Genomic DNA, 15236 nt, shown 5'->3' with positions numbered 1-15236 from the left:
AAAACTTTTGGGCAAGCGAATAATGAAAGAATCTTTGAGGAATGCTGAGCACTCAACTAATTGTGTTTGCCAGCACTTTGCTGACTGCAAAATGGGATTAAGTCCTACAAATATTTGCTGCAAATTTGCAAGTTGAACGAAGTTAGTTTATCGACAGCTTCATTTTCATACCTAATTTATTTTCCGCTTTTTGTTACCGTCGTAATTTGCCTGCCCAACTGCCTGAAATAGCAGATTAGTTCCAGCTGAACTGGCGCCCTTGAACAAATGAAACGTTAAGGTGGCAACTGTCAGATAAAAGCGCCCAACTGACGGGGTATTTAATTGGAAAAAGTTTTGTTTTAATGCATACAATTAGGATTGCTGAGTGAAAAGCCATGTTCGCAGCTGATTATCTGATTAAAGCCAGCGAAAAGTTTCAGATTTTCGTTTAATTTCGGAACGCTGCGAACAAATTTAGTGCTGCCGTCGCATCCTTAAACACTTCTAATAAATATATACACACTTTGGCATTTATTTTTCGACTACAGTTATGAATTACATTGTGCTGCTAGCTGCCATGTTGTGGCAACAAAAGTTCCAGCTGCATGCAACGAAGCGCTTGCAACTCCGCCGAGGAGCACACAGTAAACCTCATTAACCGGCAACACAATAGGCTGCCCTCCATTCTCCATTCTCCATCCTCTTGGCTCTCGACTCTTGGCAAACAGACCAACATGCATGTATGCAAATTAGTTTGCTTCGCTGCAGTCCAAATCATTTTTTACGAAGACAAAATAAAATTTAAATTGTACCACATTACTCTCGAAAAACTCAACGGACATGTTTATTGTGTGGCCCTCGGGGAAGATAACACCTGAATTGAGTTCGCAGTCGTGGAGTGAAAAAGTGAAAAGCTGAGCTTGTAGTTATAATTAAATCTCAACGGGGCGTTGATTTTTGTCAGCACAAAACCATACGCGCTTTTTGTATACTTAATAAATTAATTTATACTTTAGTTCGATGGTAAAAACTTTCCTGTGGCAGAAATATTTAACTTTTTTTCAGTTTCTTTAAGCTTTGGAACACTGTTGAAGGTAATTTCTGAAAATCTATGCAGATATAAATCATCACAGATAGCTTTTGAAAGCATTCTCTTAAATATATGTTAAAAGCAGATAATTGGAATTTATTGCGGATCGACAAACCAAAATGCCATCCATGAAATTTCTTATTATGCTAATATAAAATTTGAGCCTCTTTTTCTTTCAACTGCATTTCGTAATTTTTTGCCAATATGAACGAATATTCCTTGACTGCAACGACAAAATCAGATAGCAAAAAAGAGCAGAGGAGGATAGCAAAATTCCACAATCTGTGTGTTGCATAACACAAAAGTTGAGAAGAAATTCAAATAAATTTGTGCCAATTTCCTCGGCACAGGCCCCAATGGAATGCAATATAATTTCCAAGTCTTTGACATTTAATATACCAACGCACTGCATGCTTAAAGTAGTTGATTGCCTTAATTATGAATAAGCGAGTATTTACCGAAAACAAGAATATCAATATGACAAACAACGACATCTCGACCGAATAAACCCATTCCTCAATCAATTATTAAAATGTGATAAATCACAAATTAAACTAGCTTAAGCACATTATTTCGAAGTTGGTCAAATGCATAAATAAACATTATTAAAGGCTCTCATAATTTAAAAATTATTTTTTCTTCAGTCATTAAAATCGTGTACCTCAAATAAAATAGTAACTTTCTGACAATCGCCGGGTTGCATCCTACCAATTAGCAAATTAAACCACAATCAGACACAAATTGCACATAAATTATAAAATTACATGTTGTTTTCTGGCATGTTGCACCAATCAAAAACAGCCACGAAATGCAAATTTGAAGGCAATCATAAAAACGGCAAAACGGTTTAACATACTTTTTTTTTTTGGCTGTTTGCCTGGGTTTCCGTATGTAATTGGCACCCATAAAGTATTTTTTTCGCTTCGAGGCCATACAATTTCGCTTCTCCAAATGCTTCTGATGTATTTCTGTTGAACTTTCGGAGCCAACAAAATTTAATAACATTTCCAAAAAGTTTACTAAAGTCTGCAACTTTTATAGTAGCAATATAATTGTTTTCTCTCTGGCACTTGATGTGTGCACACATATCTGCAATTTATCGCACTAAAATCACATTTTAATCTGAAAGGTGCAATTTAATTTCGCCCAAAGATAGTTTTACTTTTCGGCTTAACCACTAGAAAATATAAAACAGTTTTCAGGCTCTTTCAATTTGCCTCACTAATTAATTGCCAAGGCAAGGTCTAAACGAAAAAACTTTCATTTTGCACTGTAGGAGATGCATTTTTCAATAATTTCATGCTCTTCAGGGCAATGCAATGTGGTTGAAATCGCTAAAGTGGCCAAACTATAAATTGCCAGAGCCTCTCGGCGGAATGGACCTTTCCGAAAAGAGGTGACTGTGTGGTGGGTGTCATGGTCGAAATGCCTGTCAGCCAGCCGCAGTGCATCATTAACAGCACTGAGCTGGGTAATAATGCCGACAGCAGATGTGGCCATCGCTCAGTTCCCTCATCCTCAGTCCTCAGTTCCCAGTTCTCCTCCCATTTGAACCCCAAAGAGTCGAGGGCGCAATCAAATTTGGCAAGACTAACGAAGTGTAAATTCACTTCACAGAAATCGTATCTCAATTTGCGAGAGGCTAAGACGATGAAGGGTTTCAGAGTGCCGAGTTACTAAATAACTCTGTCTGTTTTTTAAGAGTTGCAATTTAATGTTTTTGTGGTTTACTGCTTTTGCTAGGAAGAATGGAGAACAAATAAATAAATGAATTCTCAGTTTCTAAAATTTAGAAAACAAAACGTATGTTATGAATTCTTGTTATTCAAATTGCGAAGTGCAACTCTCTTATGAAGTAATTGCGGACACTTCTATAAGTATGCTATGTTAATTTTCATGCTAAGTTATATATAAAACTTCGCAATATATTTAAAGAAGTTAATAAAACCCAGGGAAATTTAATTTTAAAAGCAATATTATAATCACAATATAAACGTAGAATACTAATATTTTGCGAGACACCCAAACTGTAAGCTTTTCCAGCATTTAATTTCCACAAACTCGCTAGAATTATTGCAAAAGTTAGTCGTTACCATAACTAGGATGATAGGGATACTGCAGGGTATTAAAAAGTCATATTTTTAAGCCATTTTAGGGCCTTGGTTATAGTTTGCAATGCTGATATGCGGTTGACGCAGTGGCAACTGCCACCGACCACACACACACACATAAGCTGACACAAGCGGCTCACACCCACGAATGGAAAGCCGGAAAGTGATAGGGATAGAGTGAGTGAGAAGGCGAGTGATAGAGAATTCACTTTGTGTAGACTTTGCCGGATGATTGCGCCTAAGGATGCACTGAATTTTTCCTTCGACTTTTTCTGGCACTGGCATAGCAAAAGTTTTCATACAGCCACCCTACACAACATTAGGTTATTGCCCGGAGAAGTTTACCTAAAGTTTGCATAAAGGACCAAGATGCAAATAGAATTAATTATAAATTTCCATTGTTTCGCTTTGCATCCAATACACTTTTAGCACTTTGGGTCGCTCAAAGGCTCGAGTTTGCCGTAATTACCGAGTGCCTGGTGTTTTGGGAAAGTAAATGGAATCTAAATAACACTAATTGTGCAAAGGTCGGGAGCAACCGAACTCCCACCTGGCAGAAACTAAGCATTTGAGTGTCAGTTTAAGTTGCACCTAATTGCTGGAACAATTAAATCAGAAAAACACAGCCACATCAACTGGCTGTCTGGTCTGTCATATGCAGGATTCCACACACAAGCTCGGCATCGCAGAACAATTGCTTCAAACACAACCACACACGCACTTGGGCTGCGATAAAATGTGTGTTAGACGCCGACTTGGGAAATAGTTGTTTGTGAGATTTTGCAGTCCAAATACGCTTTACTGCAGGACCGAACTGCGGAATCCCTTTGAATCGCTTTTATTGTAGGGCAAAGGAATTGCATATTTGATTGGGAGGCAAAGGGGGATCATGATTGGTTTTCTATTTGTATTGGGCTTTAAGCAATAATGGGATTTAGTCAAGCCCTTCTGATTTGTCTCTTAACCTAAGGAAACTTCTTATAATCTACAATATTTCTGTTACTTAATTCATAAATATAAAATGAGTTGATTTTTAAGAAGGATTGAGTTATTATATATCGTTTTCACTTACCCCGCATATCCTGGACATAATTTCCTGTATTTACCCTGTAATCCAAGCGGTGTACTTCTTTCAGATTATTTGGGATTTAAAAAGTTGGCCTTCCACCTTGTTCAACATTGTTACACACACACACACACTTGCGGACATCAGGCGTAATTCACGATGTGGTTTGCAGTTAATCTTCAATAGCAGCTAACTTTCCCATTCTTCAGTGGTTGCTTGGTGTTTTAATCACTTTTCGGTATACTCCCGATCATATACATCGATTTTCCGAACTTTACGACATTTTCCCGAAAAATCTTCCGCGCGCGAACCGTCCGACTCGAGATCAAATGACTGACTGAATCGTATGGGAGCGCGATCGACTGACGCAGCCGTTCACTCGCTAGCGCAGCGAAAATGAGAGGCTCTGAGCGTAAGCGACCGCAAATGAGTAGGTTTGAGCGTAAGCGGTGTATAAGTGTGGGAGAGCGCGAGCGAAAGAGAAGCTTAGAGTGTGGCACTCGCTCATTGCGCTCATCAATTACTGACGTGGTTCAAATTGTGGGAGAGCAGTGGCTGTCTTCTCTGTTGCACTTGCTGTGCTCTCTCGCACTCTCAATGCGATAACTGCATGATCTCTATTTCCGTTTCCTGCTGTTTAAGTATTAGTGATATTCAACAGAAATTATTACCACAATTAAAGGGCCTTAAACTTTTAATACATGCATAGCGTGCTAAGATACTTGCCTTACATAAATGTATTACGTATTTATAAAGTACTAAAGCGATGTTTAAGACATATTGAAATGCTGTCATAATTGGAATAAGATTCAATAAAGAGTATGCCATATTCAGGCTGCATTATTAGTTTTCGTTATCGATGTATACATTCCGTTGCCTGTTTGTTGTTTTCATTTACAGTCATTGCTCGAGGCGCTTCGCCCACGTCCACCAATGCGCCCGGGCACAAAGACACGCGTTCGCACATTCACATTCACAGTAATATTCACGCAGCTCCGCAGAGGCATGCCGCATATTGAATGCAGCCAACGCGGCGAATGAGCAATGCAATAAGCAGCCCAGAAGGAAATGGACGGGCATTAAGCCGTATTATTTATTAATTTCAATAAGAATAATGCTTAAAAAATTGATTCAATTTCCCTTCAATGTTTACGGGGCAAAAGCTGCATAATAGCTGTGTGCAATAGTGTGCGGCTTTGTCTCTTAAGCCAGTCATTGTGCCTTTTCCGGTCGTGTCCTTGTCCGGAGCAATCAACATTGGCATTCTTCAGCTTGCCTCCGCTCGATGGCATTTTTCCATCCTTCTTTTGTCGACGGCAGCCATTTCCATTCGCCGGAAGGAACTTGGTCAGACGAGGGCAGTGGACACGGACATCCTTAACATTTTTACCATGCAACTTCATTTGACTCATTTGCGCTTTATTGACAATTTATATGGATTGCTGAGTGCCGCATTAAGTCGTCGCCAGTGAAATGTTAATGTAAAAGTCCGCGATGAATATAAAAAATGTGCGCCAAGTGGCTGGCACGCCTGAATGGGAATTTAATTTAATTTCAATTTCAAAGGAAACCTTAAGTCCCCCGTGAGGAAAATCAATAGTTGTAGGCAGCCAAAGCCGACTTAAGTCGCCTGCCATCCATCAATGGCATCAATCGGGAGTCAAACTAATAGATTTCCTTTCGATAGCCTACGGGTGCTTATCTTTTCAACCGAGCAACCAACCAGCTGTTCGACAACATAAACAGGAAATTGCAGTAGCAGACGGCATTTAAATGGATGCGTGCCGGAAGAATCTAATTTATGAACTGCTCACTGACAGGCTGAGTGCCACAATTGGTTATGCACAAAGCAATCCCTCACTGGGGTCCTTTTTTTGAGACTGAGTCCCAGCTGTGTTGGCCCAAAAGTGCTGGCACTACTAACTCGAATGTATGGTAAACAATTATGAAAAAGTAAACCCAAATCTCACACAAAAGATGCGCACTGCGAGCGAGACTAAGATGAAATGATGGGCAACAAGTGCAATTCATTCGCACCCTTCCACCGAAAATTCTTTCTCATCCCAGTGATTTATTAAGTTCAATTCCGGGAAAAGGGCAAAGGGAAGTGGAAGGGAGCGGGAAAAACTGAGATAAAACTGAAATATGAAAGCAGGCTGGGCAAGGCAGGAGCATCTCGGCTGCCAACACTTCATGCGTACAACGCTGCGTATGCGTATTAACCCTCCATCCAGTGTATGCGTATGTAATCTAAGCCAAAACAGAGCTGGACGACAGGGTCGAAGGACAACGGACAAGGGACGAATGTATCTGTACCGTAGTTGAAATTCAAATTGGATTTCAGTGTGTAATGGACAACTGGCTGGGATATATTCCGTCCCACGAGAATTCAAAAAGAGGAGAGCCAACAGCTTTTAGGTTGAACACATGCCTGCTCCCAAGACGCATGGTTTATTATGATTTATTATTCATCTGCGATCGAAAAGTAGTTATGAATTGATTTTCGAAAGTATTACAACAGCCGGCTGAAGAAGGTTATGGGTAACAACAAAGTGAAGAGAAAGAAATTTAAGAAGTTTATTACAAAGCACTGTTAATATCCTAAATGCATTAAAAGCTAATCCAACACATCGAAAAGTTCCACAAACAAAAATTTTAAAAAAGTAAAGGGGATATCAAGAATATCAAAATTTAAATAACTAAACCAAAACAAAATCATATAAACAATGGGGTGTAACCTTCTGAATTTCATAAATGCTGAATTACGCTCCCTCCATTAAAATAAAAACATTTTATGGGTAAACGGATTATTTCTAGAACGATATATCAAGTGCCACAACATACATATGTATCTACTTATAAATAAAACATGTTTTACGTTTCTAGGAAATCTATACACTTGCATGATTTAATGTATATTTTTAGTCAAATATGAGATAAAGAAATAGATTTTAATGCATGCTACCCATATTTTTTACACATTTTTTGTCAATTTAAAATATATTTTATATTATAATTATTATTATTATTATTATAATTAATTATGCTTGTTATCGGGTTGATATAGATTATACCGCTCTGTGCGTTCTGATTTCATTGGGGATCAGGTGCGCAGCAGCCGGCGTTGCTGCCGCAGTCGCTGCTCTGCCGCCGTCACCGCCCACCGCCAGCGCAGACGCCACAGTTGACTTCGCCGTCGGACTTCACCGGCGGCATCGACGACCGCCTGCGATTCCGACTCGGGCGTTCAGTTCGGTTTGGCGAGTCGAGCGTGTGCGAAGCGCTCAGAAAACTGCGCACGGAACGCACCGACACAATTCGATTCGACGGGGAAAATTCTCACAAGACGCGCGTTTTCCAAACTCGCAAATACTCAGTTTTTCTAGAGTGCGACGCCTTTCGGTTTCGGTTTTTTCGAGTGCATAATTATTTTACTCTGTATACTCAATGATATTGACTTGTCAATAGCAGCTGTAGAAACAACAAAAACACGAAAAACGCGATAAGATAAAAAGCGCATAATTAAAAGTAAATAACTAAGGCACAATTGGATCTTGAGAAATGTGCAGCCAGGGAAAACAAGCTATAAATAAACTTTTGAAAAATAAAAAGTGAAATTGAAATGGAAAATTGTTTGGCAATCAGCCGGTCGGAGACAAAGTGAACTGAAGTGGTTAACCCATGTTTGCAATTAACACATGGGTCGCATCGACAACGATATCAATGTTAATCAGCCAGAAAAAAAAAAACAAAAAATCGGCAATCTGATTCCTGGTTGAACCACAATCGTTCAGCTTCCTCTTTGATTTGTTTTGCCAATATTTATTGAATTTGCATTTATCTATTTGTCATTGTGAATCTGTTTGCAATTTCAGTTTACTGAGCACACAAATAATATTGATTTATGGCACAAGCTTGCCCATTTCAACAAGATTTAGCTGTGTCAAAATGCAGCATTTAATGAATGAAAGGAATTTAGTTAATTCAATCCCATTTAAATGGCACTTTTTCGTGAAGCACTTGAAATAGAAATTAAATGAAACTGCTTTGGGTTTGTGCAGATTAAAATTTAACCTGAATTGTTTACCCCCTTCTTTATATTTGTAATTGTCTCCCGAACAAACAAAATACTTGGCCAGCAGCCAGATTCCAGTCGCAGTAGCCAAACGTGTTTGCTGCTTAAAAACAAAAATTAGGGGACTCAACCTGCATGTTATATTTGGTTTACGTACTTTTCGGGTTTCGTTTTTCGTTTCGTTTAATTGCCAGTCCCCCAATAATATTTATAGCACGGACAGTAAGCCGGGATATTGCATTTAAAAAGCCCAATACTCCCCGGGGTAAAACCACTCCGGCAAAGAACAACGCGAACTGCTGCAAAACCGTTTAAAGTATCGGTGCGAATGGACACATCCCGCAGGGAATTGAAGCTCTGGGGCTTGGGGACTGGTCCACTGGATCATCCGGCAGTGCTGACAGACGTGTTGAACTTGAAACACAATTTCAACAATGTTTCGTTGCCGATGTCCAGCTATTTGAAAATGTTTTCGCTTGACAATTGCGCCATTGTTGGCCGGAAATGGGCAAAAAGAAAGTGAAAATTGCGCTTTCAAAATGTTGAACAGGAAAGGTCAAAATATCACTTTCATATAAGATAAAGTGTAGCGTTACAAACACTTATAAATTTTAGATAAATTAAACATTAGGCTTAACTCCATCATCAAATTATAAATGCATTTATTTAAAAAATTACTTTTAAATTGTACTTTTCGCCCCAAATAATTACCATAAATACCTAATTTTTTCAACTAATTCGGTTGGATTATATACAGCTATGCAATTGTGCAAAAAATCCCCCATATTTGTAACCATCTATAAAACAATTTTACTGGACAATCCAAAAATTTAAAGCAATTTTTACTACCTAGAGCATTACATCTGCGACTGCTCAAATTGGAGTTGCAGCTTATGTTATTCGATTTCTAAATGGAATATTCAGCATTGCTCGCTTTTTGTTTTCATTTTCACACTTTTGTTTTGCTTTTCGCGTTTGTTCAATTTGCACAGCATAAAGAGTGCGATGTAAAAATAAACGTTCTCCGTAAATATTTGCAAAAAGTTTCCTTGTAAATGGAGCACCTTAAGCTGGCGTGAATGAGTGAGCAATGTGCAATTAAAACGCCTACGAAAAGTTGACTTAATTTGCGATCACCCAGTCACTTTGTTGCGACATTCTGTCACCTGTCTCGGGTGTCTGGGTTGAATCAAAACATTTTAATGGCTAATTCAGTTGATTGATAATCATATGTATCCGATGTAAGCGAGTACAGTAATTACTAGCGGGTGCTGTAATAGATATCGCCTTATAAGATTTTTTATTCCACTAATGAACTCATCATTTAAGAGCAACATTCCCCTATAATTAGATAGGGCTTTTTCGAATTGTTAAGAACACCTTCAACGCAATTACGTCTTCGATTACCTAACGTTGAGTACTACGCGGCATTCGATTGTTTTCATATTCCTCAGGTACAGCTAAAAATAAAGAAAATACTCACAAAATATGCAGCTCATATTTCTCGCACCGAAAAAAAAATCAAAATAACAAAATCAGCTTGGCCAGCACAAATTCAACCGAAAAGAGACCAAAACAAAAATATTATTCAACAAATAAAGAGAGTAGTAATGACCGCGAAGAAGGCTATTAAGTGGAGATAAAAATCGACTTAGTAATACCCTAACACCTAAACCTACTCCTAATAACTAATGAGTCTATACAAACTGGTTTCAACCGACTAAAAACTAAAGCTAAAGTGAGAAATATGAATGAATGTTTCACTCGAGAGTGATAAATAATTCATAAATCTTTATCAGAACTAATTTTTTAATTGCCAAAATGATCGATTTAACGACAGTTAACGGTTTCAAATTGCCAGCTTGGCCAAAATGGAAAGCAAATCAGAGTCGGTCTATTTGCATAGCTTCAGCTCCGAAAAGTAATTAAGCAACATGACCAAGTCGATGACAGCAATAATGTTTAAGGGGACACAAGTGGGGGGGAATACGACTGAACACTGGGGTTTACGCTCCAAAAATAGCCCCAAACAAAACGACAGGTGACGTTTGACTCGCTGGCCAGTTGACCAGTTAAACAACCTATTAATAAAGCGTGAACTTCATTAGTCAGCGGCGAGAGAAACAAATGAGTGAATTAGCATAAGCCGACGAACAGCTGGATAGATGGCCGATACCCATCGCGGCTTTGGGCCAATCAAATGGGCGAATTGCAGATTAAAACCTCATAAATCATTCGGCTCAATCAGAGTGGGACCCAAAGGTCTAACGGCACCCCAAGACAGTTTTACACAGAGAAAAAAAGTACTTTAATTATGATCACTGTATAAAAAATATCTAGTTTTTTTGGTTAGCAAGAATTGGGACAAATAGATCCAATATCAACACTTATAGGAAATAAAAGATTTTCAGAACTCAAAACTTCTTCATTTTGTTTGAAGCTGCTAGCCTTATTAAATAAACTTATAAAGTCACTTAAGGGAGTCATAAAGTAATTATTTTATATTAAAATACATTTATTGCTACATAATTTTTGCACTTCAGCTTTGGTTTTTATTTTTTGTTGTGTGCACCGAGTGCTACCTGATTGAATGATGATATCAGGGGCAAGCTGCAAACCGCTGGAGATCGTTTGTTTAATCCACGGCACGTGTATACTCTTAAGGCCCAAAAATACTCAAATCCATACCGTACAAAATTGAAAAGCCGAAACGAAAATAATAAAGCATGAATGAAAAAAAACAAAGCCTTGTTTGTACAACAAGAAAATACCTGGAACAAAACACTCCCCATCTCTGTCGGCAAATGCCCCTTTCTCCACTCCGAAATCTCCGAGGAGATCAGCAGCTCAAGTCTCTAATTGACCCATATTTCCATTAGGTTTTTGGCATTTGACGAATTATTTTGCTGGCTGTCCGATCAGACAACCTTGAATATTAGAGTTAAAAGGTTTAAATAATCTCAGTGTTAAAAATGTGAATATTTTTCACAAAAACACATTTTTAAACTTTACTTTCACATCTCATTATAGAGAAGAACATAATTTACTGCTTGGATCGCCCAAAACTCTAACAGAAAATATTATAAGATCAATTCCGAATTTTTGTATAGTAAATAAAAAAACGTATTTCGCAACGCCAACGGGCATCATTACGGAGCTTTAAAGATTTTTTTTCATACGTTTCCTTACGGCGAATGGCATTGTGTCCACTCTTTCTTCTGGCCATTGTATTTATTACCATTGTTCGTTTGTCTTAGACGATTTTTTTTTGCCACATTTGAATGCCTTAGAGGGCTCTTTTTGTCTGGATCTATTTTTAGCTATAAAAAACATATCTTCGCGGCTATAAAGCCATTCGAAAGAAGTTTAATGAACGGATAGCACTGATGATAATCGGTGAATGGGAAAATTGGTCAAGAGTTAACCGAACTTGAGCTGCGTCCGGGAACTGTCCCCAATAAAGCTATCGGGAGATAGTGTTATTATATGCCGAATCATTCTTCTCCAGGCCACAAAGCAATTTTTCACGTTCTTTACTTACTTTCCTAATTGCCGTTAAATTTGCAACGAATCCGAAATCTAGGGGAACATATATGCTTAGTGATTTTGTAATATTCAACCGCAAAAATAATCCACTCGAATACGTGTCAGCAACATCAACAGAAACAACGACAACAATTTTACACCGCTCAGGTGAAGGTCAAAAGAATTTTAAATACCGCACTTCGGTTTATTTTTAGCCCTTTTGTTTTTAAATGCGCTGTCAGCTTGAAGTGGGTTTAAAAAAATAATATTTTGTTAACGACTCTCAATCAATTATTTTGTGTATTTTGTACACACAAAGTTCAAGCCGAAAAAAGATGTCAGGCGGGTTTATTTAACCTGAAATACATTTTTTTTTAGCATTTTAATTAGCAAAACTCTCTTGTTAGTCGCATTAGAAACTCCAATGGTTTCACTTTGTATAAAATAATTTATGGGTCTGACTGGATAGCATGTGAATCATTTGTTCAATGTGATTGGACTTTCTATGCCTATCGAGTATTTGCATAAATGAATACTTTATTCAATTCAAAGTTCAACATCTAAAAATAACCAAACGCTTTTTATTTTCGCACCTTTTTACAATGGATAAAGTTGTGAATGGAAAAGTCTGAACTTCTTTGTGCCCTGACTTTTTGATTGCTAAATTTAGTTATCCCAAAAACTTGTTCTATTTGGTAGAAAGTGTGTCTTGACAACGACTTGCAGCTGAATCCCCCTCGATCTTTTTCGTTTTGCTCCACAAACAATTTGCATGCACACACAAGTGTTTTTACAGGAAAAATTGCAATGTGGCTTGGGCCTGTTGTTCACGGGTTGCATTTAAAAATACGAATAGTAAATATTGTTTTGAATATTCGGCTTCGCCTTCAATGGCCATCTGCGGCTGTTCATATACATATGTATATATGTGCTGAAGCGTAAGGCATCCCTGAATGCTTCAATTCGCTCCGAGAGACAATCACAAAATATAAATGCTAAAAGTTTCCTGCTGTAAAAGTGCTAATTAAAATCGATTGCCAAAAAAGGGTGAAAACATGTCCGACGAACCAGTTCGCTAATGAAAACTCCGAGACGGATAATTAAATTCGAACAATCGGGCGGTGATTAATAAAAATTGTTCCAAACAAAACAGTGCAATTAATAAACAAAAATTTCAATTTGCCGCAGGTATTTTTTGCTGCAAAATGAATTAAAGGAGATCGTCGTGTTAAGAACGTTGTAAAAAAACACAACACAATCGCATAAATAATGCGATCAAAATCGGTGACACAGAACAACAACAACAACAACAACCAAAACAACAACGCCTGACAAACACGAAAGTGAATAAAATCCGAGTAAATTGCAATCGCGAGGGGAGACTCTCCTCCGTCCGAGATGCCCAGAGTTGGCCAAGGACTGAGCCTGCTCCTGATCCTGTGCCTGCTGCAGGGACTCCTCTTTCCGAGCTCCGCCTGGTTCTACGATGCCGAATCCGTTGGTGGAGTGGCCACCATGGGAGTGGGTTCCGATGAGCACAGCTTCAAGACCCCGGAGACCAAGACCTCGCACAAATCCCAAAGCACCGAGTTGGTTCAGCACTTTCCCAGCCTTCCCACATCCGATGGATACATAGGCGCCAGGAGACAACTGGTTTTTGTGGCTTTGCTTCCTTCGGTGGAATCAGACAACAAGAACGACTGCATCATGCCGAAGGTGCTGCCCGTTTTGGAGCTGGGCATCCGACATATCCAGCGGTTGGGATTCGTGGGCGGCAGCCACTTCGACATCCAGCTGATTTCCCGGGACACCTTCTGCTCCTCCAAGTACGGACCCATTGGATTTTTCGAGATCTACACCCAATGGCCGGAGGTCAATGCGGTTTTTGGTCTTCCCTGCGAATATGTATTGGCTCCCATATCGCGTTATGCTGATGTTTGGCAGGTTCCTGTTCTCACCACCGGTGGAAATGCCAAGGAATTCAATAAGAAGTCCGAGAGTTACTCCACTCTGACAAGATTAAAGGGAGCCCAGGTGAATAACCTTGGCAATGTGGTGCGAGCAATCCTCAATAGCTTCAATTGGACGCGAACCGCACTGATCTACCAGAACGAGAATGCCAAGGTCAAGGGCAACTCGGTGTGCTTCCTCTGTCTGGCCGCCATCCACGACACCATCGAGGAGCACTCCGTTTACCAACTGGGTTTCGACACCTCCACTTGGACGAAGGCGGACATCACGCGGATGCTCAAGAACGTCGCCATGCAGACGAGAAGTAAGTGATGGATGGTGTAAATGCAAATATTTAATTGGGTGGAAAGTGAAGGTGGGGAAATGAGGGACAAAAAAAACTATTCCATAAATAAATGACTAACAGAAGTTTCTTGAGTCAGAAAATAGTTATGTATTCACTATCTTACCTTAAATTTGCATATTCTTTTAAACTTTTTTTAAGTTAGTTTTTGGAAGTGATTAAATAAATATATCTTACAGCTCTCTTTAGTATTTAGTAGATTTTCAGTTTTTTAATGCAATTTATAATTTAAATAAATTAATTTTTAAGTGATATTCACTTTTACTACTGTTTTGCAAAATACATCCGACTGAAACCTTGCCGCTTAGCTCGCCATCTGATGCATTCGCACTTGCGAATTCATTTAGGCATGCAGCCACCCTGAACTTTGCAACCTCATTGCGTGCAGCATTGAAAGCGAAATCGATCTATTTATATTGGGCAAATGTGACAAAGGCAAGTTCAAGAATCGAAAGCGATAGGAAATAGACGGGTGTTTCATTTTTGAGAAGCTCGTGAATAAATAAGTTCGATTTTATTTATAGACAGACAGTGCTCTGTGTAGTACGGGGCGTATGCGCATTGTTTGCAGAAAACTATTTGCTAAGTGAAATGTAAAATTTGATGAATTGATTGTTGTCAGAGAATCGATGCTGTTAATTAGCACATCGCATTGGTAAGCGATGCAGTTAAGCATTTCCATCTGTCAATCTGTCCGCTGACAATAAAAAGTCGCACATCAAGCATACGCAGCGTATGCTCAATGGTTTACCTACCCGTCCGATCGAACGCTATTGTTTAATTACAACTCATTTAATTTCATTTATTGGCAATTAACACAGTAAGCAATTACATTCGTTATGCATATTTTAGTGTGGCAGACGCGGCAATACGGTTCGCAGTTCGATGCTAATTGAATTTTAATGGGAAAACTCAGTTAAACCAAAAAAAGATGGGCCACGCACTAGTAATCGACTACGCTCAATAAAGTGACTAATCCGATGGATGTTTAATTATTATGAATAGGCAGAAAATATATTGGCTTATTGGAATAGTAAATCAATTTAAATCTGAAATAATGGCAAATAATTGAA

The 15236-nt window shown here is 38.7% G+C and overlaps 1 protein-coding gene across 3 annotated transcripts in view; it reads left to right on the top strand.

Annotated features, from left to right (window-relative positions):
- Positions 1 to 15236, top strand: part of LOC108097322 (atrial natriuretic peptide receptor 1-like) — a 36077-nt gene that overhangs the window by 9196 nt on the left and 11645 nt on the right. Inside the window, exons 1-2 of one of the 3 annotated variants that reach the window (XM_017199564.1) lie at positions 7522 to 7687; positions 13038 to 14124. The exons of 1 other annotated variant lie outside the window; for it this stretch is intronic. In XM_017199564.1, coding sequence (XP_017055053.1) covers positions 13248 to 14124 — 877 coding nt within the window. In that variant the 5' untranslated portion in view covers positions 7522 to 7687; positions 13038 to 13247. Of the gene's footprint in view, positions 1 to 7521; positions 7778 to 13037; positions 14125 to 15236 lie in introns of those variants that run through there. One more of the 3 variants, XM_017199554.1, reaches the window with a different exon arrangement.

Source organism: Drosophila ficusphila, unplaced genomic scaffold (genome assembly GCF_018152265.1).
Source record: "Drosophila ficusphila isolate 14025-0441.05 unplaced genomic scaffold, ASM1815226v1 contig_791, whole genome shotgun sequence".
NCBI classification, from domain to species: Eukaryota; Metazoa; Arthropoda; class Insecta; order Diptera; family Drosophilidae; genus Drosophila; species Drosophila ficusphila.
The sequence above is the reverse complement of the archived record's forward strand: the minus strand, read 5'-3'. Positions and strand labels throughout refer to the sequence as shown.